This window comes from Aspergillus pseudotamarii (assembly GCF_009193445.1).
Source record: "Aspergillus pseudotamarii strain CBS 117625 unplaced genomic scaffold BDV38scaffold_3, whole genome shotgun sequence".
Classification (NCBI taxonomy): Eukaryota; Fungi; Ascomycota; class Eurotiomycetes; order Eurotiales; family Aspergillaceae; genus Aspergillus; species Aspergillus pseudotamarii.
Window position 1 is genome coordinate 585,361 of NW_022475017.1, and position 24,349 is coordinate 609,709.

General features: G+C 48.4%; 9 protein-coding genes across 9 annotated transcripts; 5 read left to right on the forward strand and 4 right to left on the reverse strand.

The window, feature by feature from the left end:
• Window positions 1-168: 168 nt before the first annotated feature.
• On the forward strand, window positions 169-1,356 carry BDV38DRAFT_293424 (isocitrate lyase/PEP mutase family protein; the record flags this gene model as incomplete). The annotated part of the gene is made up of 3 exons (XM_032062243.1): window positions 169-623; window positions 687-742; window positions 809-1,356. Exons 1-3 carry the CDS (start codon window positions 184-186, stop codon window positions 1,354-1,356), a joined length of 1,044 nt encoding a protein of 347 aa, XP_031919006.1. The 5' UTR covers window positions 169-183.
• A 243-nt stretch (window positions 1,357-1,599) lies between these two features.
• BDV38DRAFT_234294 (agmatine deiminase family protein) lies at window positions 1,600-3,007 on the reverse strand. The gene has a single exon (XM_032053226.1). It carries the CDS (start codon window positions 2,884-2,886, stop codon window positions 1,744-1,746), a length of 1,143 nt encoding a protein of 380 aa, XP_031919007.1. The 5' UTR covers window positions 2,887-3,007; the 3' UTR covers window positions 1,600-1,743.
• Window positions 3,008-4,000: 993 nt separating this feature from the next.
• On the forward strand, window positions 4,001-5,403 carry BDV38DRAFT_293426 (alpha-hydroxy acid oxidase; the record flags this gene model as incomplete). The annotated part of the gene is made up of 6 exons (XM_032062244.1): window positions 4,001-4,128; window positions 4,186-4,526; window positions 4,578-4,748; window positions 4,824-5,152; window positions 5,203-5,279; window positions 5,328-5,403. The coding sequence occupies 6 exons, from the start codon at window positions 4,001-4,003 to the stop codon at window positions 5,401-5,403; spliced, it is 1,122 nt and encodes a 373-aa protein (XP_031919008.1).
• Window positions 5,404-5,661: 258 nt separating this feature from the next.
• Window positions 5,662-7,769, reverse strand: BDV38DRAFT_293427 (amino acid permease/ SLC12A domain-containing protein; the record flags this gene model as incomplete). The annotated part of the gene is made up of 7 exons (XM_032062245.1): window positions 5,662-5,901; window positions 5,990-6,688; window positions 6,737-6,918; window positions 6,980-7,113; window positions 7,170-7,217; window positions 7,283-7,482; window positions 7,617-7,769. 7 exons carry the CDS (start codon window positions 7,767-7,769, stop codon window positions 5,662-5,664), a joined length of 1,656 nt encoding a protein of 551 aa, XP_031919009.1.
• A 1,122-nt stretch (window positions 7,770-8,891) lies between these two features.
• Window positions 8,892-10,278, forward strand: BDV38DRAFT_234295 (putative alanine--tRNA ligase). The gene has a single exon (XM_032053227.1). The coding sequence runs from the start codon at window positions 9,250-9,252 to the stop codon at window positions 10,060-10,062; it is 813 nt and encodes a 270-aa protein (XP_031919010.1). The 5' UTR covers window positions 8,892-9,249; the 3' UTR covers window positions 10,063-10,278.
• Window positions 10,279-10,320: 42 nt separating this feature from the next.
• On the reverse strand, window positions 10,321-12,275 carry BDV38DRAFT_277759 (glycosyl hydrolase family 43 protein; the record flags this gene model as incomplete). The annotated part of the gene is made up of 11 exons (XM_032058559.1): window positions 10,321-10,355; window positions 10,413-10,827; window positions 10,899-10,989; window positions 11,043-11,178; window positions 11,237-11,242; window positions 11,305-11,449; window positions 11,509-11,596; window positions 11,662-11,873; window positions 11,939-12,030; window positions 12,095-12,155; window positions 12,210-12,275. The coding sequence occupies 11 exons, from the start codon at window positions 12,273-12,275 to the stop codon at window positions 10,321-10,323; spliced, it is 1,347 nt and encodes a 448-aa protein (XP_031919011.1).
• A 1,103-nt stretch (window positions 12,276-13,378) lies between these two features.
• BDV38DRAFT_293432 (glycoside hydrolase family 78 protein) lies at window positions 13,379-16,501 on the forward strand. The gene has a single exon (XM_032062246.1). It carries the CDS (start codon window positions 13,707-13,709, stop codon window positions 16,308-16,310), a length of 2,604 nt encoding a protein of 867 aa, XP_031919012.1. The 5' UTR covers window positions 13,379-13,706; the 3' UTR covers window positions 16,311-16,501.
• Window positions 16,502-17,049: 548 nt separating this feature from the next.
• Window positions 17,050-17,587, reverse strand: BDV38DRAFT_277761 (uncharacterized protein; the record flags this gene model as incomplete). Its single annotated transcript, XM_032058560.1, has 2 exons — window positions 17,050-17,234; window positions 17,287-17,587. 2 exons carry the CDS (start codon window positions 17,585-17,587, stop codon window positions 17,050-17,052), a joined length of 486 nt encoding a protein of 161 aa, XP_031919013.1.
• A 4,437-nt stretch (window positions 17,588-22,024) lies between these two features.
• On the forward strand, window positions 22,025-23,152 carry BDV38DRAFT_293434 (tyrosinase family protein; the record flags this gene model as incomplete). The annotated part of the gene is made up of 5 exons (XM_032062247.1): window positions 22,025-22,111; window positions 22,148-22,294; window positions 22,347-22,432; window positions 22,489-22,810; window positions 22,874-23,152. The coding sequence occupies 5 exons, from the start codon at window positions 22,025-22,027 to the stop codon at window positions 23,150-23,152; spliced, it is 921 nt and encodes a 306-aa protein (XP_031919014.1).
• Window positions 23,153-24,349: the final 1,197 nt, after the last annotated feature.

Below are 24,349 nucleotides of genomic sequence, written 5' to 3' on the forward strand. Positions count from 1 at the left end.
TGTCCTATACTCCGAGATCGGAGTCATTGAACTTCATATACTTGTACGTTTAAAAGGTGTACGTCTTCGAATCATTTTTCTCCGCCGTGCAGTCGAGATATACAAGTTCTCTCACCTACCAACCTACCCGACACATAAAATCACGAAACCGCAACCAACAAGACTCGAAACCGAACCATAACAATGTCAAAATCAATCGTCAACACAAACCGCTACCCCTTCCACTTCGATTCCAGCACACCAGTACAAACAAACACCGATGGCAAGACACAGGACATACCAGTCACCATTCCAAACAGCCGGGGCAAGATCCCTTCCCTCCAAGCCTCCCGCCTCCGCAGCATGGTTCTCGAAGCCCACAATGATCCAAGCAAAATCGTTGCCCACGTTTGCAGCTATGACGCTTTGAGTTCCAAGTTGTGCGAAGAAGCGGGGTTTCCCATCATCTTCCTTGCGGGATACGCAATGGCATCGGCCTTTGCACTCCCGGATACGGGGTACATTGCCTTCCAGGAAGTGGCGGCCAAGGTCCAGGAAGTCGTGAGGGCGACTAACGTGCCCGTTCTTGTCGATGGTGATACTGGATATGGGGGGCCTATGAATGTAAGGAGGACGGTTGAGGGGTATGTACCTGTCTTTTATAATTTTATTTACTTGTATGGTCGGGTGCTAATGGATTGTAACAGGTTTGCACGAGCTGGTGCAGCGGGCATTATGATTGAAGACCAAACGTGGCCAAAACGTGAGTTCACTACCTAGATAAAACAATGTTTCTGTCTGAAAGGACGATGAAGATAACAATCTACAGGTTGCGGCCACACAAAAGGTAAAGCCGTCGTCTCCCGAAGCGAAGCCTATGCCCGCTGGCGCGCAGCCGTCGACGCCCGTAATGAAGGCCTCGATATCTGGATCATGGCACGAACCGATAGCCTCATCCACGGCTACGATGAAGCCCTGGAAAGAGCTCGGGAGGCTATCAAGATTGGTGTGGATTGCGTCTTCGTCGAAGCCCTCCCCAACCGTGAAACGATGTTGCGTCTACGAAAGGACCTCGACTTCCCTGTGTTTGCGAATATCATCGAAGGCGGAAAGACGGAAAACCTCTCGGCTAAAGATTTGGCTGAGCTGGGATACTCTGCCGTTGCGTATCCCTGGACACTGGTGGCGGCTAAATTGAAGAGTATTCGGGAGACACTGGAGGCCATTAAGGGGTCATTCATGGTGGGAAAGCCGCCTACGGTGTTGTCGTACGATGAGGTCTGTGAAGGTGTCGGATTCAATAGGTATTACGAGATGGAGGAGAAGTATCAGTATGATGGGTCGACTACCGGGAGTAATGGATACCAGTGGGCATGATTCATGAGTTAAGATCTAGGAGTCTTTGAGTGACTGGCAAATGATATAATAATGCTTGCATACTATAGTACCTACCCGTTGGATAAGGCGTCATTACCACCCGTGTGGTTAAGGAAACACTTATTTACGGAAGTCATACAAGCATAGTCCACTAGAAACGGATCATTATTGACCCTTAAAGTTCGATGGATCAAAAATACTATTATTGATTCAACCAGGGTTTATATACGTGAGCTTTTCCTCCCTGGCCCAGGAACGCACGTGATGAATAAATAATGACGATAGAGCGGAGATAGTCATATTATGCCATATTATAATCCAATAAGGCCAGATGAGCAATATAGGTACTCTTGCTTAGGGAAAGTCAACTTCGCAATATCAATATTTTCAATGCTCGCCGACCGCAACGACAGGCTGGGTCGAGCAGTGTATAACACCGCCAGCCAATGGGAGGGCACGGACAGGTACTGGTGTGACTTTATGTTCAGGGCACAGTCTTTGCAAGGTGGAAATGGCCTCTGAGTCTCGGACGACATCCCCAAATTGAGGGAGGATGAGGCCACCATTGACAAAGTAGAAGTTGACATAATTCGTTGCCGGGTCAGGATAGGATGAATCTCCAAATATAGTGGGATCCGGCTCCTCCACGATGTGCACCTCAAAGCGACGCCCCCTTGCATCGACTTCCCGATCCAAAGTATCTCGGATCTCGTTGTGCACATCTTGCCAAGGCTTCGGTACACTGGGGTGCGGCCTGGAGAGGACCACCACACCCGGTCGAACAAAGTTAAGCTCGGCATCGGCGTGGACATCGGTGACATCGAGATCTCGCTTGCCAGGGAACCAAATAATCTTCTCAACGCCCAACAGACGGTGCAGCTCCTCTTCGATATCAGCACGAGAAAGACCCGGGTTGCGGTTCTCGTTCAGAATGCTGCTCTCCGTCGCGAGGAGCGTGCCATCACCATCTAGAACTAATGCGCCCCCCTCTAAGCACACTTTGGACTCGACCTCAACGACTGTAGCTGGAGAAACATCGTGGGCAATGACTTGTCGAGCGAAAATTGCATTCTCTTTGATTTGCTCAGGTCCCATCACGGGCCAGTCCAGTCCATCTGTAGCTCGGTAATGGTCGCCGATATCGTCTTTCTTACCCCATTCACTGAATCGAAAGTTGACAGCAAAGCGATCCTTAGCATGCGCGCCAGTCCCATAGACGTAGACGGGACCGGTGTCGCGGACCCACAAATGGTTTGTGCTGAACGGAATGATGCTGATGTTTGAATCTGTGCCGTTAAAATTGGCAATACTTTTGCTGACCAGAGCTCGTGCTTTCGGGACATCTTCTGGGCGCGTGTATAGGCGCACAGGCTCAAACGCGGAGATCGCAGAGGCTAGACTCGCGATCTCCTTGCAGGCGTCCTCGTAGTAGTTGGCAGCAATTGAAACCTTAGAGGGAAACCCCAGGATCGTCGCGATATGACGAGCGGTTTCCCTGGGTGCAACATATCTGCGCAGCAGGTTGGCCATGGTCTCAAACTCTTTGAAGCATATGTATTCGATTGAGTGACGTCCTGGTAAATTGTGGGGTATTTAGGGTGCGGCAGAACCCGTGTCTCCCTTGTGGCACGTGAATCCAAGTCCAACTTTGACTGCAAAGAGTTTCTAGCGCTATTATGGGAGATTATTCCTTTGTTAATTATATTTGACACTTTTTATTCATCACACCAAGCTTAATAGATATTTCTTAAATATTTGTTCGCAAGGATCGAGTAGTGAGCGTGCCTAAACCTGATCGCTATCTCTTGCCCGATGGAAAATATATAACGTAACAGAAAATCATTACCTGAGCTGATTTTCCAGTTGGAATAGGCAACTAAAGAGAAGCTAATGAGGTCACCATGTATCCACTCTCTTCTACATAGCTACCTAAGTATTATTGCTCAATATTCTAATATCAAGAACTGACCAACTAATTATGCGAGGAGACAGTCGTTTGGGTTGATCTGAAATTCTAGGCTGGATCTTAGTCGAGGATGATATCCGAGATGATCCTGGCTCCCCGACAACAACATGGGTTATAGGTGCACAAGGGACACCGTGATCGTTGATACAGTGCAATGTGGCTCATATGAACGATAACAGTATATTGTCCATGGTCACCAGTTGAATGTTTTGAGAACCGAGGAAGTTGCCCTTCCGAAGGAAGCCTTAGTGTATGAATGTGGGTCGGCTTGGTATGGGCCGACCAATTATTCGAGTCCGTCGGAGAGTCTTGCCTTCGTCCAGATAACTAAAATAAGGATGATTATCGCTAGCTCCACTGGGGTTGTTCTTTTAGTCTGGGCTTAATATTCTGTAGGCAACTCCGTTCGGGTTCCGGCTTATGCAAGATAAGAGTAGCCTCAAACTAACATTGGTAAGTCTAGATGACAATGGCAAAGATATCATTGTCATGGATGTATTGTAGGTCGACATACGGACTGTCCTTCCCTTCACGCCAAACACTATGTGCTGTCTTTTTGGTCCTCTACTTTACGTGTACTGCAACACATGTAACAGAAACTAGTATATAATCTGTGTCGCAAACCGGTGCTAATCTCCTCTCAACCTGTTGTGCATTTGCCATTTGAACAAACCAACAATGAGTATCCGCCCTCCTGTTTACGATAAAAATGTCCTCTCAATCGTTGATCTTCAACGTGAGGCAAGCATGAAGCTACCCAAGGTATACCGCGAGTATTACAATGATGGAGCCACGGACATGATTAGGTAGGCTTTCAACAAATTAGATACTTCCACAATACGTAAAAGTAACAAACCACTCAGTCTGCGCGACAATGTGACTGCCTTTGACCGCTACAAGATTCGTCCCCGTGTTCTTGTAAAGATCCATGAGTTAGATACTTCCGCGGAGCTCTTTGGATCCAAGGTCACATTTCCCCTGGGTTTCTCTCCAACTGCATTGCATAAGCTGGCTCATCCCGACGGAGAGTTTGCAACATCACAGGCTGCAGCGAATATGGGCATCGGCATGGCTCTCTCCTCATATGCTTCTACGCCACTAGAGGATGTTGCTGCGCAAGGTACTGGTCACAATCCCTATGCAATTCAGCTGGCCATCCCCAAAGATCGCAGCATCGCGGCCCAAATGATTAGACGCGCCGAAGGTACCGCCTCCATTACACGACTCCTGGCAACAGTAGGCTAATTCATCCTAGCTGCCGGGTACAAGGCAATCTTCCTGACGGTAGACTGCTCAGTTTTGGGGATCAGATATAACGAGAATCGAAATAACTTCGCACTCCCTACGGGGATGGCATACCCTAATCTCTCACCGGACCCTTCGAAGCCCTTCGGGTTGGGAGAGGAATTCCCAGATATTGAATACGGTATGATGACTTTCCCTTTATTACCTTAGCCTACACACCACAGCACATCGGCAGACAGATCTAACAATATGTAAGACACCGAGATTACATGGTGCGAGGCGATATCGTGGGTCCGCTCAATCACCAACATGAAGATCTGGGCCAAAGGTATCTACACCCCGGAGGATGTCATTCTAGCTATCGAGCACGGGTTCGACGGTATTATCATCTCAAATCACGGCGGCCGTCAGTTGGATGGCGTTCCTGCCACACTTGATGTTCTCCGTGAATGTGCGCCGATTGCCAAAGGGAGGATTCCGATTGCAATCGACGGGGGTATTCGGCGAGGATCAGACATCTTCAAGGCCCTAGCCCTTGGCGCGCAACATTGCTTTGTCGGTCGTGTTCCTCTATGGGGCTTGGCGGTATGTTGGATGTCCGGTAACCGGAGTATTATGATTGACAATATTTGTAGTATAATGGTAAAAAGGGCGTAGAGCTCGCGGTCAAGATTCTTCTGACGGAATTAAAAGTGACGATGGCCCTCGCTGGGTAAGTGACTTACCGTTTCCCAGGGTCTGATGCTGATACTTGGAACAGTTGCAGAAGTATTAAAGATATTAGTCGAAGTCATCTAGCCACTGTCGATTCTTCCGGAGTCATCTGCAAGCTCTAGTTATGTATTGAATTTGGAGTAGAAATCGTGAAGCGATTCAATGTTGCTTTTTTACGTGCAGCAGTATACACTGTCTGGCCAGACGCTATCTATGTTGGAGTCATCGAAATAAAATGAATGATAGTATCAAAATGAGCTCGATCTCCAGCCAACCCAACCGCTATCTCACCTAGCGTGATGTTCTCCGGTGGGCGGCTCCGGCTTCGCTCACACGATCGTAGCACGTAAGTCGTGAAATATTTACCTCGACACTGTCCCTTAGCATATTGCCTCTTTTGCTCTCTTCCACCAGGGAAGGCTTTCTCCGGTTTCACCTGGAGTAAGCTGTTCGATTTCCATGTACCGTCTGCCAGAGTCTAGATCAATCTGGCGGAGCGGGACTCCAACCCACCATTGCCGATTCCACAGTTTCCAGAAAATCATCAGAAAGAGGCCCAAGAATCCAGCGAGATATTGCTGGAAGAAATTGTACGCAGTAGGAGGGTCTCCACCAGGTGCCTAGTGATGGAAAGGTTAGCATTTCCTTTTCTCCAGGATACGAGGAACGGTAAACAGAGCGCTTGGCTCTGGAAGGGGTGGAACTCACGTATAGTGCGGAATAGAACATTGCCACAAGAGATATAGCAGAAAGAAAGGCACCGATGGAGCTTCCCACTATACCCATGGAGGACTTCCACGGAATCTCATCTGTACTCCGATTCTGGGCCTTCAGGGCGAGACGGAACCGGAGGTGGGCGATGTTGATGCTCAGGTTCATCATTACGGTTGAGACGCCAGCAATAGAAAGTAGCCAATTGAATACATCAAGTCCGGATGATGCAAACTGGAGGTATGCCAGGAAGCCGAAGAGCACCTGGAGAGCGATTGGAGCTAGTGGTCGACCGGCCTTGTCAATATAGGCGAAAAATGATGGGGCACCTCCATCGGCTGCTAGCGCTTGTAGGGTTCTTGTTGAGGCGAATGTAGACGAATTCGCCACACTCAGACTAGCAATTAAGACAACGGCGTTGATAATTGAGGGCAGAACGTGGATACCAGCATCCTGAATCGCGAGGACAAAAGGACTGGCGTTTGTGTTGACTCCAGCAGAACTGGCTGCGTCATCCGAACCGAGCAACTGGGGACTATTGTATGGAACGTTGAGACCGACAATGAGGAGATTCACAATGTAGAATATTGTCACGCGCCACAGGACTTGCTTTGTGGCCGTGGGAAGGGATTTCTGGGGTTGCTTTGTCTCTGCTGCGGCCAGACCGACCAGTTCCGTGCCACTGAAAGCTACTGCCTTGACAATGGTCAGTACGATGATATCACTGGAAGATTTCCTGCTTACCGCATTTACGAATACCGCGCAGAAACCTTTAAATCCGTTTGCAAAAGCACCCGGATCACTCCAATACCGTCCACCAATATATCCTTGCGGACTGCCGGGGACGCCACCGGTATTGATGATGATCCCCAGAATAATCAGCCCTATACAGGCTATTACCTTGATTATAGAAAGAACGAACTCCACTGTAGACACACTGTGAGCTTGCATGTTTCCTCGTTTAAGGGGAGCTTGAGGATGACTGACCCTCGCCGTAACCGCGTACTCCAAACACTTGAATTATGACCAGCACTATTAGGAAAATACTAACGAAGATTGCGGGATTCAGACTCGAATTCCAGTACTCGATCGTTAAGCTGGCTGCAGTGATTTCAAAAGGTCTGTATTTGAATGTGTTAGTCTTGGAAACCAAGATTCATGATGTCGTGATGCATACAAAGTGACCATCCAGCCGAGAGAATACGCCCAGCCGACTGCAAAACCCCTATATAAGTTGGGCCTGTTAGTAATGACCCAGACATGTGGATGGGGTATGAGCCTAGGACTAACCAGCAAGGATCTATGAACCTAGCGCTGTATTGGTAAAAAGCTCCATTAATCGGATACATGATGGCTAGTTCCCCGAGCGACATGATTGTGCACAGCAGTAGAACTCCAACAACAAGATACCCTATCAGGACGGAAGCAGGGCCACCATTTGCAAGTGCTTCACCCGAGCCCACAAAAAGACCTGCACCAATTGCACCACCCTAGAGAGACGGTTCATGGTTAGTACGCTTGGACCATTGTGCACGAACCCCAACCAAGAGATTGGATTCTTGCTAGAGGTATCGATATATTCATCGATTACAGAAAACTACCGATGCGGATGATGTTGACTCACAATAGCGATCATCTGTACGTGCCGGCCTTCGAGGGCCCTCTTTAGGTTATTGCCATTTGCCTCCTCAACGTCCCCAGCAGAGGCATCCGTGTTGTTCGACAGTGCATTCTTTGCGTCATTGCCTTCTTTGGCCTCTTGTTCAGAGCTAGTCATAATGATACCCGATGCTTCACAGCTATGTACAATTGTGAGAGGGAGAATAATGTGAAGCGTCAAGGGCAGCTAAAGTAGAATACATTGACTAGGAGGTGGGCCATGTTCAAATATACGTACGGATGGATGTGGAGATATGGATAAGTTAAGATATCACTGGATTGGATGGCAATAGAACACGACTTGACGCAGATCCTAGACTCTCTTATCAAGCGTTCTCATTATTACCCAATATCTACTTCATGTGCAAATATAATCCAACGTATTTCGTCCCCACATCGCCTAGGCTACCCAAAAAGAAAGCCCACTATCATATCCACAACTTCAAGATCCGGGGAAAAGCTATACGAGTTGCTGACCGTAAATTAGATCGATTGTCCAAGTTTTGCTCCCCCACATGGTCCGCTCAGTCTCCCGCGATATCCCTCCCGCAACCGGTATGCTAACCCCCAAATTCACCTGGTTGACTGCCATTTTCTGGAAAAGAATGCTACTTATCTCTTTGCTCAAAAATACCGTGGGTCTTTGACTATGTTTCTCAATTTTATCGGTGTAATGCACGTACCAACTATAGTGGACATGGTTAGGGCGACAAATCAGAAGTCGATTGCGGATTAGCTCGCTCGTATACGTACCTCATTTCTAGCATTCTTACTGTAATTTACGGAGGGTACCGGCCGCGCTCGGTGCAGAGAACAACCATTTTCAACCCCGCGTCTTGCACCTTTATTTCTCCACTGTTTTCGAAGGCTAGGGCTAAACCATCACGTTACCAATATCTAATTCAGGCAGACAGTAGTTCACATAGCTGTTGTTATAGACCCAGAGCCTGCCATACGAGGTTACCAGTGTACATACAGTATCAGACGGCTATATACGGAGTATAGGTTTCTTCGGGTAATCTATAGCAGAAGGGAGACAAACACAATGCGAATGGTTTTCTACACTTCCTACAGGCTTTAGACAAGCTTATCACGCTCAGGCCATAATGCCATCGTAAGCTTAATCGCGCCTCTACGCTTATCTAGCATAATATAGCGGACCTTGACGTTGAAGAGACCTGATTCTCTCGTTTTACCCCGCGTGAGTCCCACAATCGTACTCATGATGCTCACCGGGCCGGTCACCTACCGGTTGTACTTCGTAGATCATCTGGCCCCTGGTAATTAACTGGTTTTTGCTGTATTTCCTCGGCTTGGCGACGGATGGGCCCACAAAGGTCGCAACCTCCTTCCCTCCCCGTCCATAGTCTCCCTCCATCAAGTCCAATTGAGCCACCCACATTTATCCCTAGACTCCATAAAAGTAGGGTTGGTAGAGTTGGACAACGTTCCTCTCCCGGTTGCATTAATCGGGTAAGATCTCCTTCCCCGCGTCGGCCAATCCACGAAATCTGCGCCCACAACCTCGAGACTCCAGTCAACCCCGCAACCTAGGTTGTGACAACTCTTGGCTACATTCTTCCGCACGCAAAATTACAATGGCCGCGTCTAGCCGGACCTTCCTCGCATACCAGCATGACTGGAACCTTCTCACCCTCGACACACCGGTCACAACAGTATATCGCTTCAACGAACTAGAAGATCCCAACCGTCAGCTTTTCCCCGCGGGAAAAGATGATGACCATGTCGTCGCCACAGAACAGACCATCTTCCATCCTCAAGGGGGCGGCCAGCCCTCCGACGTGGGCACAATGACAGGGTCCGCAGGAACCACATTTACAGTGACAGCCGTTCGCATGGATGCGACCGGACAAGGTCAGGTCCTGCACCTCGGGAAATTTGGGGATAGTTCGCCACCGATCTTTACGCAGGGCGAGACCGTCCGACAGGAAGTCGACGCCGAGAAGCGTCTACTACATTCGCGGCTTCACACCGCAGGTCATGTCCTTGGTGCAGCTGTGAGGCATCTCCTGGAAAAAGAGGTTGAGGGCTTTGATGAACTAAAGGCGTCTCATTTCCCGGGCTCGGCCTCTTGTGAATTTCAAGGTCTAATCGAAGGGAAGTGGAAGGAGCCGATTCAGAAACGGGTATATGATTATATTGCCGACAAGCGCCAGGTTCAAGTTGAGTGGTGGGATGAAGCCATGTTTCGGGAAAAGGGTCTGGAAAGACTGATTCCCGACCGTAGCCTGATGCCGGGAGAGAAATTCCGCGTGGTTAACATTGTCGGCACGGAGGTTTATCCCTGTGGAGGAACGCATGTCGATACTACGGATTTGTGTGGACCAACTAGCGTTACGAAGATCTCTAGGAAGTCGGGGAAGTCTCGTGTCAGTTACGCCGTGAAATGATTATGCCCCCTGGCGTTGAATCATCCGTTTCCCGGTTATCTTTCCCGATGAGCGTTCGGCATATAGACAATTTTCTAAGCTTAGGAAGGAATTGCAATAAGATAGAATATCGACAAGAACAATCACCAGAATGTAGGGTATGGTGCGATCACATGCTCATATCCCAATATATTCAAGCGTTCGTTTGAGACCAGCAGGATGTACCATCCTATAACCGAATTACTCTTCTCAAGTTCATTACCTTGTCCACAAATGTTTCTACTTTGAAATAACCAATTGGTCAATATCGGGACCTAATAATTGCCATTTAGTTAGTGATTCATGGACGCGGAAAGAGGAAAGCAACTTACCCCATCCTTCCTCATACGCGCTGAAGGTGATGGTGTTTGCATCTCCCTTCGTTAATGTAGTATGGAGGGTCGACGTGAAAGGCGTATTCCCACTTCCAGAGGGAAGAAACGCAAGCACATGAGATTGGCCATTCACAGTGACATTGGCGTAGCGCTGGGAATTATTTCCGTTCGCATACCGGACACGGATAGTGGTATCGGTTGACGCCGCGCTGGCCACGTTGCTGATTTCCACTGTTCCGTCGTCGGTACCACCGATGTAACCAACAGACTTCCCACCAGAGCAGCCGCTGCAGGAAATAATCTTGGCACCGTTAGAAAGGGCATTGTCGGATGATTCGGCTTCGTAGATGGTGTTATCTCCGGCGGAGGACCAGGTTCCGTCAAGTGGTAGAACCCAGGCGGATTCGTCGTGCTGTGTAAATATCGACAATGTTAGAACTGTAGTCTATTGGAAGGCTATCGGAGCAGCGGATGATTTCATACCAGAGTCGCCGTAGTGCCTTCAATTGTCAAGGGAAGCCAAATATAGGTAGATCTCATGAGATTGGAAGAGTCCCAGCGATCGCCCATGTACCTGAGGATGTTAGAGATCGAAGCCTTACGGTACATTTGGTAGAATGCACTTACATTACAGAATCGCCGACTCCTAGGACGAAAGTTGTTTGAGACTCGAATGTGTTGGCTCCACTTGGCGCGAAGTCGGCCCAGTTTGTCCAGGGCCCACTGAGGTTTGTTGCAGTAACATATTTATTATCGTTGTTCGCTGTTCAAATAGTTAGTCCGTCTGACTATTTGGAGCTAAGTAACATGAAAAGACATACACCATCCTATATCATCCGTTAGCCAACAATAGGAGTCTTGGGACGAATAAGGGGAATGGAAGAAAAACCTGTTAACTGAGAGCCAAATAAGAAGTACACTCCGTCCTGTTTGTATAACGCTGGGGCTTCCACGTGTTCTGGAAAGAGATGAATGGTTTCCGTGACGTTGGTGAAATCATCAGTCAACTTGTTGATTCTCAGGCCATTCGGGCGCTAATGAGGGTTGAGCTATATGCAGTTGCAATTCTACGTCGATACGACCCGTCACTTACGTCCTCAGTCAAAAGATATCCCGTGCCATCGTCATCCTTGTAAAGACCCATATCTCGAGATTGATGCCCGAGAGGCTGGAATGAGCCTCTAAATACACACGTCCATCAGTCCAAGAACCGAAGACATTGTGAGTTGGCGAAGGGCGCACTTACAGATATTCATATGTGCCGCAAACACTGGAAGACGTTGCAACACCGGTTTTTGCCTCGCCATAGTCACTGCTATCGATGTGCATCCATAATACGTACTTCGATGTGGCGTCATTGTAGATCACCTTCGGTCGCTCGACGATGCGATCGGGGCCGAGGTCTCCACTGTTCTGACGGGAAAGGAGCTCTCCGACAAACGTCCACTCTACCAAGTTCTATCGTCGGAATGATTAGATGCAAAGTCAGTCGTATAAAAAAGGCATTTCGAGTTCGGACTAACTTTGCTCGAGTAGCAATTGACAGACTGAAAAGAGCTTCCATCCAGCTTGTTTTCGCCGATCCAGTAGTACGTCGAATCGACTTCGATAATCCCTAGGTCCCGGTAGTTGTACGAGTCAGTGCTTGAGAATAGCTGAATTATTTGTATGTCCCATACCTCCACCATGAGCCTGCACATGCTGGTTGGTGCCCGCCGCGGTCCACGTAGCACCAGGGACCTGAGTTCAATTTAGCATAGAACAATACGAATTCGGCTGCAAGTAGATGCTCACAATCTGTAGAGATGCCGCAGCTACAGCCGCCTGACTTAGGCTAGCTATCACGAAGCCGAGAATCATAGTTTTGGTGACGTATATATGCGTGGATCCTCTGACAAGGAGAAGCAGATGGACTCTGCTTGGCGATTCCCTTCGAGGCAGTATTTAAGCAGGATATACACAGGTAAGACAAAAGTGGAGACGACACTGAGGGGTTCTGCTGCAATCTATCCTACATGGTCTGACTGATGCATGACGACCCACCCAGAAGATAAATCTGGATATCAGAATTACCCGACAAGCTCTAACTCCTTCCGACTCGGAGACGGAGCAGACTCCGTCAATTTTGCCGATGCCCGGCCATAGTAACTTCAGTATAACCGCAGCCTGCACGCTGTGGGAACGGGATTCCGTAATGCATGTTGCTAGCCTGCTTGTTAGATGACGCAAACAGCGTTCATGGAGCCTTTATACAAAGCTTTCTGTTCTTTCTTGCATTACCGCAAGCAAGCTGTCCGACTAAAAGGGAACGTACAGTTCCACAGGCCACCACGAAGCTCGGTAGGTTTGACTTCCTCCTGTCTTTCTTGTCCAACTTCCTCCTAGATATCAGAAAATACTTAGGTTTGTATAGGACTATTGTAGGTTAGACAAGATCAAATTTGGAAACAGGTAATGTTAATGATCTATACAACAACATGTCCGACACAAGGTGACTAATGGCTCCACTTCTAATTTTGTGTTAGGAAACCCGTTGCAAGCATAGGATGAATCAGAGGGAGTACTGTGTACTGTTGAAGTATCGCATGGAATAATTCGTAATAGGACGAATTCTTGAGAGACTGCGAAGTAAACCAAACCACACTACTGACTGCTATACGCCGGACCTCCACATCTTCGATTCCCTTGTCTCCTTCTTTTCTGCTCTTCCTGGTCCAAGCAAACTCTCTGCCATGAAAGTCTAATAGGTCGACATGATCCTTTATGCGGCAGCCTACCCTCGGCGCAATGCACTCCGAAGGCCAAGACTAGTCGGGTCATAATAAACGACTCTCTGCTCGGAGAACCCGAGGATCGGCAGTCAATATCAGCTGCTCCCCAGATTCCCCGCAGGATTATCGAGTCTGTGTCACTGATACCCCACATTATCAATGCAGGGAAGCCGGCAAATTCCGCCATACCCTAGGAGTGAGTCCTCAATTGGGACTAGAATGAAGAACATCATCAATCGTTGTTGAATAGCAATTGGCACATCGTCGATCGGAGAAATTCCCGGAGGGTACCCCAGGCATGAGGGCTAGATATTTGCTGCAGCTAGATGACCGAGACCGTCGGCGCTCGGGTCAATAGCAAGCGTGCGAATAGATATGTTGTGCCTTTCTCGAAGTCTTATGTGGGGTATTTGAACACCGGTCTCGTCAGTTATCACAATACCCACCTCGTATTCTTCAGGCACGAGAAAGGTCCATGTGGAGACTGACCTGAACCAACTTTTTTCTTTTCGTTTTAAGGATGGCGGTCTCGATATCGCAGCTATCGTTCGAGCACCATCGCGAACCCTTGGGAATTGCCGAGTCTAAACCTCGGATCTCCTGGCGGTTCGAGGGTGTTGCAACCAACTGGACACAAGCAGGTTATGATATCGAGATACTACGAAACGGCGTACCTCAAGTCTACTCTGTCAATTCGTCCGACTCAATTCTCGTCCCATGGCCAGACACTGCTCTGGAAACAGCCGAGGAGGCTAGAGTCCGAGCACGAGCCCATGGCATGCAGGATCAATCATCTACACCTTGGTCTGACTGGGTGGCAGTTGAGCCCGGGTTATTGAACGAGACGGACTGGGGTAGGGCAACCCCTATTGCTGCTGACCGCGAGACTGAGTTGAATGGACCTAAGCGTCCGATATACTTTAGAAAGTCCTTTGCTGTGGACCAAGAAATCAAATCCGCCCGACTGTATATCACCGCTCTAGGCGTCTACGAGGCGGAGATTAACGGAGAAAGAGTGGGCGACCGTGTTATGGCACCTGGGTGGCAATCATACAATAATCGGCATGTCTACGATACATATGATGTGACCGACCTTATCAAGCGAGGCAACAACGGAATCGGTGCTACCGTCGCAGAGGGTTGGTTCTCTGGTATCCTTAGTTTCGGTGGAAAGTATAGGAATAACTATGGAGACACAATTGGCCTTCTCTCATTGCTTGTCGTTACGCTGGAAGACGGAACCAAACTTGAGATCCCGACCGATGCATCTTGGCAGGCAAACACCGGGCCCACAGTGTCTTCTGAGATCTATAACGGGGAGACATACGATTCACGGCTTGAAGCCAACATTGCCGGATGGTCCTCGGGTTTTTTCAATGGTACCAATTGGCTGGCAGTCAAGAAATTGCCCACGCTGAAAGGGAAGCTAACCCCCCCTGACGGCCCGCCAGTCAGGAGGGTCGAGGAGGTTAAACCGCAGAAGATCTTCAAATCTCCATCAGACAAGACTCTAATCGATTTTGGCCAGAATGTAGCCGGTAGGCTTAGGATTTCAGTGTCCGGGCCCAGAGGCACAAATATCACTTTGCATCATGCCGAAGTCCTCGAAAATGGTGAGCTTGCCCTTCGCCCATTGCGTTTGGCTAAAGCCACCGACTCGTTCATCCTGAACGGTGATGGTACCCAAACCTGGGAGCCACGGTTCACAACCCACGGGTTTAGATATGCACAGGTAGACGGCTGGCCGGAAGCATCGACACCACTGGACGAAAATTCTATCACAGCAGTCGTTGTTCATAGTGATATGGAACGTACAGGCTGGTTCGAATGCTCCCACGCGCTGCTCAATAGATTCCATCAAAATGTCCTATGGTCAATGAGAGGCAATTTCATTTCTATCCCGACGGATTGCCCTCAGCGTGACGAGCGGTTGGGTTGGACTGGCGATGCACACGCTTTTGGGCCCACTGCTGATTATCTCTACAATACAGCTGGCTTTTGGCGGAGCTGGCACCGCGACGTTTGGTCCGAGATGCAGGAAAATGGGACAATGATCGTACCACCCTTTGTTCCAATTGTCCCGCCGAACGCAGGCTCGGAGCAAGGAGCTGCGGCAGTATGGGGAGACGTTGTAGTTGCTGGGCCATACAACCATTATCAGGCATACGGTGACCTGGGCATACTCGAAGAGCAGTACTCACAGGCCCAAGGCTGGATTGATACTGGTATTCCACGTGAGGATACTGGTCTGTGGGATAGAGACGGCTTTCAGTTCGGAGATTGGTTGGACCCGAAATCTCCACCAGACAACCCAGGTGGTGCGACAACCGCCTCGCACCTTGTTGCCGACGCCTACTTGGTGCGAATGACCGAGCTCCTTACGAATATCTCCACTGCCCTTGGGCACAGCGACCTGGCGCAAAAGTACAGTGAACAGCACACCAGCTTGGTCGATCAATTCCGCAAGGCATGGCTAACGGATGGTGAAATGGCAAACCGGACTCAGACAGCATATGCCTTGGGATTGCACTTCGGCCTCTTTACATCTGATGAGGAGCGATCTGCTGCCGGCAATACTTTGCGCAGTCTAATTGCCGACAATGACTACCTTGTTGGCACAGGCTTCGCGGGCACCCCACCCCTGGGATTCGCTTTGGCCGATATTGGCGCCACAGATGACTTCTACCGCATGCTCCTGCAAACAAAGGTGCCGTCCTGGTTATACCAAGTGGTTCAAAATGGAACTACGACGTGGGAGCGCTGGGATAGCCTCTTGCAGAATGGCAGTGTCAACCCTGGAGAAATGACAAGTTTCAACCACTATGCCTTTGGCTCTGTTGCAGATTGGATTCACCAAATTATTGGTGGCCTTGCTCCTGCGGAGCCTGGTTGGAAAAAGATTAAAATCGCACCTGTCCCTGGCGGCAACATTACTAGTGCCAACTCTCGCTTTATCAGTCCCTACGGAGAGGTCGGTGCCAAATGGGAGTTGAATGGGGATCTTTTTGACTTGGAGGTAACCATTCCGCCCAACACAAATGCTGTCATTACATTGCCATACGGGAATGTGACAAGGGAAGTTGGATCGGGGCAGTATAAATTCAATGCGTCCAGGAAGCAGTAATAGTGGCACTAGGAATTAAAGCATTGTCACAGCTCTGGTAGCTTTGAGGGGTGCATATGGCATGGATTCTGCCTTATCAGCAGGTTGTGTGTATAGCTAGGCGTTTAATAGTTATACTAGAACCTATAAAATAGAATCCTCCTTGCTTAGTTCTTGAAATAGCGATGAGTAAGGCAATCACACAATATTCAGTGAATGCCTAGCATTAGGGTCAACATTATTAGAGCCTAACAAGGGGGCATCGTTGACTGGTATTCTCTGTACCTTATACCGGCTACTACTACTAGGCGTTATTAGAGTCTTCCTGATTCAGTGTAAGCAGTCATAGACATTGCTACTTAATCACTATGAGCAAACTACTGTTGCGAGGAGCGATGGTGGAACATCATCTCTAGTAAGTGCATACATTCATGTCCTCATTGTGGTGTTGCTGTTTTCCGATATAGCCTCATGCCTGTCCTTCGAGCGGAAGACTGCCGGGAAAGAGGGCTTTGAAGTAGTCATCCATCCAATTGAAATCATTGACAGGACAACAAATCGCTGCTCTGTCAAATACACTAGCAATAGCCCGGGAGGCGTCAATGTCCAAAACTAGAATTTTGATATACATCCAATCACTGTACTGTACATTTTCCGTCTTACTCTTTTGCCGTTCAACTATCACCCCCACACCCAGCTTCAGCCCAAATTCTCAAGCACTTCCATCATTTCCAATTACCATTCCCTGAGAAGTCCTCGCCTAATCCTGGTAGCAGTGAACAAAGGTCTCAGTCAGGAAGCTGCCGGTTGAGGCACAGTTCGGGCCTATCCAGAGCTCATAAACACAACGGCCGACCTTGGCGTTGCCATTGTTGGTGTCGACCACATCAGCGTACCATGTTCCATCGGAACGGCTATCAACCGGACAATCACCTCCATTGCGATCTAGAGCGTCACTTAGTACACAATCCTGTTATGAAGTTCGCAGAATACACACCAAGCTGATACCCATCGGGTACGCCAGCGCCACCGATTGCCATATGACAGAAATTCGGCTGCTTGCCGTTCTGTCCAGGGCAGCCACCAGAACCATCCGCAGGGTTCAGTCGGGTTGCATCACACTGGTTCACACCCTTGCCGACAATGGTATAGTAACACATGCCGAGTGAGCCAGGATTGGCCCAGGTACCGGCGAGGCCTTCACCGGAATAGGATCCCAGCCAGAAATCGTCGAGGCCAAGGACCGTGGCAGGTGCCATTGCCATGGCGAGGCCGAGGAATGCCTTCTTAACGAACATTTTTGATTGGGTGGTGATTGAATCTTGGTGGATGGGAACAAAGAGAGTTTGAGGTGATTGCTTCCCAGAGGAATAGATGCTTGTGAGTGACGAGATATCAAGGGCATATGGACGTCTACGACGTGCCTTATATAGCTTTCGGAGGGGGCTATATTCGCTTGTTCGGCTAATTCTTTGTTCATAGTCGGAGACCCTAGACGACTACTTTGCCGATTCAAGGGTCCTCCCATACCCATTTCGCTCTGGAGTACAACCCGGGTTGCCGTGGAGCTCCACAGTCCCTATACCGTGCCATCCCCGGCCCCCACATAGTAGTCGGACTTCATAATTGATTGCACCCTGAATGGACAAATTCCTGCTTGCCCATCAGTCAACATACATACTTGGGTTGTGTACTTTCTCTGTTTGCGTCCTTGTCCGATCATACTGCAACATATCAACACTAGAGGTGACCACATGCGGTCCTACGGCTTGTTACGGTACGGTTATATCAGAAAAGCTTTCTCGGCATTGTATACTTAGAGGCGAATGTAACATATCAGGCTCGCTTACTACCGACAGTTAGCAACATGCTACCGTCTTGAGACGTAGCAATTTGAGACATGTTAGGTTGGGGGCGATATCAATCCTATATCGGCAACTATGGCGAGGGATTGTAGACCATAGGCCGTAGATACCTCAAGACCGGTATTGTCACGCGAGTATGTACGACCAGCATAATTAACCCTGTAGGAAGCCTTGAGCAATTACAATGATCCTTACCATGGAGTAATATTACCGGGAACCCCAACTTCGGAAATATGCACCCGCCATATTCACAATGCTACGGGGCGACTGCCATGTTTTTCCCATATATACTCGCTTTATTGGCATTCCATAGGTCAAGCAATCTTACAGTTATTCCAGTAGAAGTAACACCGGTGTATATATCACGGGGGGGGGGGGGGGGGGAAATGGGGGGACCTACTCCGGAGTACTTCCGTTATTATCCCCAGTTGATTCAGTATCGAAAAGGTTTAGATCTGGGGCTCAGTAGCAAAAGTCAGCCCTAGTTATCTTGAGAAACAAGGAAAAAGACCAGACAGCCCACCCTGCCAATTAACGGGGTATATCAATTAAGGAGTAACCGCCTTCATTGGTCGGTGCTTTTGCCGCCTTCGGTTAGTAGTAGTTGAGAATTACTGTTCTAGGAAAGATGAAGTTTTTTCTAGTAAGAAAGTGGATCCTCGACAATCACGTGTCGAGTAGCCCAGGGGTTTGAATATACTCCATATTCTTGCAATAAACTAGGTATTCCAAGAAGGATAGATATTCTCGATACTCGACATATGATTATAGATACAATGGTGCTCTTTCCGTTAGAAGGAGCGTGGATAGACTACTATGCTCACGGGCAATATTCATATATTTACCCGGATCTTTCTTGGTGTATTGTCGGCCATCGTTCAACTCCAGCTAATGGGAAGCCAGAAGCCTTGCACCTGTAGCGGCTGAATTCCGGCTATTAGTCTCGTAGGGCTAAATCGCTCACAAGTTCCAAGTAACAAACAAGCACGTGGTCACAGGACATAACCAGTAAAAGGGACCGCGCCAGACGGCCGTGACTGCCGTTAAACCTCCGAACTTACAGGGCAGCAGGTAAGCAGCCACTACCACAGCCAGTAGGCACGACAGCACGAAGACCCTCAGCGCATACCTTCTGCTCGGGTCACAAGGCCATGTTTGTGGGTCACCATCGTGGGGAATAGGGACTAGTATCTTTAGGTCATTGGGCAGCTCGTTTAGAACGGGCAAACGATCTAAACGACTAGAACAAAAACGGATAAAGCTATGCGCGATATACTGTCGGATATTGATGCTCGGTCAAAGTCTCATCGTGATGAGAAATATTAGACATTAATCAGATCGTTCGAATACCGATCGGGTCCGGAATTGGATAAACAAAAATATGCAGAGGCATACAGATACATACGACACGTTCGGTCTGTAGTGATTCCGCACCGAGATCTATATAAGGGCCTCTTGGCAGCCTTACGGTATTTTTGCCTCGGAACTACAGAGTAGGCACTCCGTAGTGAAGAATGTGTGTCCTCCTTGCCCAATGTCCAGCCCGCAAACATTCGAGCCGAGGTGAACCAGACATTACGATAGTAAACGCAACAACATTCGATTTGTAACCCTACCTGAAGGTGTTGCATTTTATCTTTACCGAGTGATGTTACGGCATGGCGAAGCAGCAAATGGCGTAATTACTTATTTCGAAAGGGATCCAGTAGAACTATATGTTTGCTTTATTTTATCTGTATTATCTTGATTTTTACTCTCAATGCCCATCGTTCCAAAGCTGAGGGTTCCTACAATGCGCAGTATGGATCAATACGATGTATCACAACAGTAGCCGTATGATCTAAGGGGAGCATTGCCATTAGCATAATGGGTTGGATCGATCGGGTTCCTAGACAAGCACTCGGCGTAAAGCTTCTACCTAAGCAAGCTTTCGAAGACTCTTGGCCCCTTACTAGCATGTATTCATAATTCTGCTTGCAGAATCCGTCACGTGAGCAACTTATTGCAGACTAGGTTGGCAATCAAAGTCCCTTTTATAGACACCGAAATATTGACGGTTAAAAAGGCAATGCACAGTGTGGGAAGTCTCTGAGACAGCTTTCTAGGAAAATACAGCAAGTTATTGTGGTCTAAAAGAGCTAGCCATGGTCGGAGCCTTTAAGGTTTATGAAAATATATATCTTTTGTTGTTGATAAAACACGATTGTTTTACGAATTGTGTATAGGGGTACCATGATTGTACTGACAACTGATGTAAATTTTCAGAAGACATACTACACAAAGCAATCGATCGCCTGGAGGAGATCTCAGTCCATTTATTGTAAAAACTACGTGGTCAATACAGAATGTTGTAGATCTTCATGGCGGATCGAGAAGTTGCCAAGAGATTGGCCCAGGTTCGGCCCGACGCGAAGAAAGAAAGTTGCAGATTGATGCCGAGCGGGTTGAACCTCAGCAGACGTTGAGTTGAGCCTGCCGAAAACTGCCCCAATCTGGTATGCGCGTCCGGTCGAACAGGACCTTTGGAAGTCCATTGGCCGAGTTCATCTATCTCAAACTTGGTGTCAAATTTCATTCCGCTTTCTTCCCTTGTATTAGATATGAATGATAGTAAAAGGACGTTCTCTTGTTTCGAGAATACTCGGGATTGTAGGTATCGGTCCTACTAGAGTATCCTACCAACCAAAGGAAATACCTGCTTGAATATGCCTTTATCATGGGTGATACTGAAGTGCCACCTGCAATTTTTGTCTATCTATCTATCTATCTAGCTAGTTGGGAAGTTGCTAATACAGTTGCATTGTAACATCAATTATGGGCAGTATCCGAATGTTTCATCCGCCGATCGCAGTTTGTTGATCAATCCCGATAAGCATCTGGTCGGGCGTTCCAATGGACAAGCTCTCGGAAAATCCAGCCCTGTAGTAGTCTCGAACTGCCATGTTGACTGAATACCAGTGCGATTGAATGGTTGTCATTCTCTTGAGGGAAATGATCGTCTACATGGAGTCCCATCCCGATATCTTAGCGTGTTGCCACGCGTCTTCGGGTTTTTCCCATCGTGCCAAGAAAAGCACCCACCTAAGCATACGTACGGAACTCTTCACCAACGCGTTTTCAACACACCTCATCCCGACGCCACTCAAACTACTGGTTCAATGCCGATGCTGTGATACTAATGGAAACGGCCATAACCGCGGTCGAAAAGACCAATGGATGCGGAAGTTCGGTTAGTGTATGTACGGTACCGGCTTCAGTTCAGCCGCATGTTTCATGTTGGATTAAGGCGTTCGTATCTTGATTTTTCTCGACTAAAATGTTAGCATCTCATTGTAGGATTGGAGTACGTTCGAAGAAACAAACTTCTTCTGAGATGCAAACATGCCAGTTGAATTCGACTTCACGGCAGGTTTACTAGACAATAGTCAAGTGAATTGATACTTGAAGGTCAGTCGTGTATATCGCAACTGTCAAATATGCAATCGAGGAAAATGTGATGTGGATTCCCCGATGGAGTCCGATTCATCATCCGCCCACACCAATACCAAATATAGGGCTTGTACTCGTGGTTTCTCATGCCAAGCCCGCAAGGCGCTGGTACGGGATATGGAAGATTTCAAAAGACATTTGAATTTTGCAATGCTGGGAATGAGAAGTATAAAAACAGAGGATACTACCTTCTGGCTCCATCCAACATCATCCATTCATCTCTTTGGACAATCGTCACTCCGTTCTTTTCATTATTCCGGCGCGCCCAGACGCCTGTCACTCGTTAAGTTAGTTTTCTACTCAACTTTCACCATGAAGTATTCTGTCTTTAGCGCGGCATTGGCTCTGGCAGTCAGTGTGCCTGCTGCTGCTTTCCCAAAGATGTCGTCCAACGTCGACAAACGTGAGATCACCAGCCAGTCCATCCCAGGGTACTTCACCGGCAGCTGCAGCAAAGAGAAGATGACAGTCCGTAAGGAGTGGCGTCATCTGACTGCAAAATAGCAGAGTAGCTTTCTCGATGCCGTCCAATGCCTGATGGACAAGCCTGCCAAGTCCGGATTGACCGCCACTACCAGCCGGTTCAGTGATCTTCAAGCCCTTCACCGTGGAATGACCACTACTGCATACGCGGATATCATTCATCACGTTGTAAGTTGATCCTTCCTTGTACTTCTCCCATCTCTAACTTTTCTGTGAAAAGGGCCAATTCCTCCCGTGGCACCGCTACTACATGCACATATACGAGAACTTACTCCGAGATGAGTGTGGCTATACTGGCCCCATCCCGTAGGTTCAACATGTTTGCTTTACACCTATTCCCTGCATACTAAGCGGCGTTACAGATGGTGGGACGAGCAGAAAGATGCCGACAGCGGCAATATGTGGCAGTCATCCATGTGGGGACCAGATGCTTTCGGCGGCAATGGTACCGGATCGGATTCCTGTGTGACTGACGGTCGTTTCGCCAACTACACCTTGCACATTGGTCCCGGCGACGAGGATACCGACTATTGCCTGCGACGCGCATGGGACAACGAAAACGCGATTGCCAATGCGAACAGCACCGCCCTTAACCATTGTAACGCTTATAACACTTTCTCACCTTGGTGGGATTGCATTTCGAACATTCCCCATAAGGGCGTGCACACCTACATTGGTGGTGTGGTATGTACTAACCTCTAACGACTTGCAGTAGAATGACCTCTTGCTAACCACTTTCACTTTTAGATGGCCGATATCAAATCCTCTCCCGGTGACCCGATTTTCTTTATGCACCATATGTACATCGACCGTGTTTGGTGGAAGTGGCAGAAGGAGGACCCTATCAACCGTCTCTACGATATCAGCGGACCGACCTTGAACCATACGGCCAATGTTGAACCTGCCGGTGGCTGGCAGAATGCTACCCTTCACTATGAATTGTCGTCCTTCAACATCAAGCCCAATGTTACTATTGGGGAGGTTATGAACACTCAGGGCGGATACCTTTGTTATGGGTACGATTAGGCCTGCTATGACGAAAGGCACGGTAGACTCAGGCTACTTACTTTAGCAAGGACTTTGGGATGAAGTTGGATGGCCAAATAATTATGCTGAATACCAAGACGGCTAATCAATACAAGCCCCTTTTACAAGTCCTATCCAGGTCGATCATGTGAATTTCAAATGCTGTGGGCATAAGGCGTATCTCATTGTGGGCAGCCTGAAAGGAGTGTGTCAAAGCTTAGCTGTGTACCTGGCCCGCCACGGTGCGAAACATTTGGTCATAAGGTGTTGGCCAGATTGTTCGGTTGGAGACACAACTAAATGCCTAAGGTATTTTGGTCGAGTGGCAGAACGCTTAACAAACGCTGAACGTAAGGTCTCGACGTGGCTATGACGACGACGGGTCCCAAGGTATTATTAAAGATCTCTCTTCCCTAGGTGCTGGCTGAGAGATCGTGAAAGGAGATGCGTCAATGTCAATCAAAGATGATATTCGTCGGGAGCTCCGACAAAGGCCTAAACCAACCGGAGATATCATTCAAGGTGTCCTGGAGTTAAAGGTATGTTATCTTGGATGTGTACGTGCTATTTCTCACTATCTTGACGGACAGGACAGGATTTACACGGCCATGACCGGGGAGCAATTCCATGATGTGCTTTCATGTAAAGTAACTGGTTCATGGAATTTGCACGAGGCTGCTGCGGAGCTTGACCAGCAGCTGGATTTCTTTACATGACTCTTAAGTCTTTCAGGTATGATCGGCCAAAAGGGCCAGGCTAATTACGCCGCTGCCAACACGTTGCTGGACTCTCTCGCTATTTACCGCCATCAACAGGGTCTTCCGGCCTGTGCTGTCGATCTTGGAGTCACTGGGGATGTCGGATATGTCAGTAAGCATCAGTCAATCGCCAACCGGTTTGACATGAACATCTGGACCCCGAATAACGAGGCCTTGTTGCATCAGATCCTCCGAGCGTCGATTATGGGCCAACATACAAGCCCCCACATTATCACGGGTATCACTTTCTCACAGCGCACGAATGCCGACTTGCTTCAGGATTCTCCATTCACAACGCTGACGCTACCGCCGAGAGGTGATGCATAGGAAGTCGGAAGTGGTGGTCAAACGCGGGACGTGCAGGCACTGCTCTCGCTAGTTCGTGCGACGGCGGATCTATCGGAGCAACTAACAGCTACCATTGCGGTAGTTAATCGAC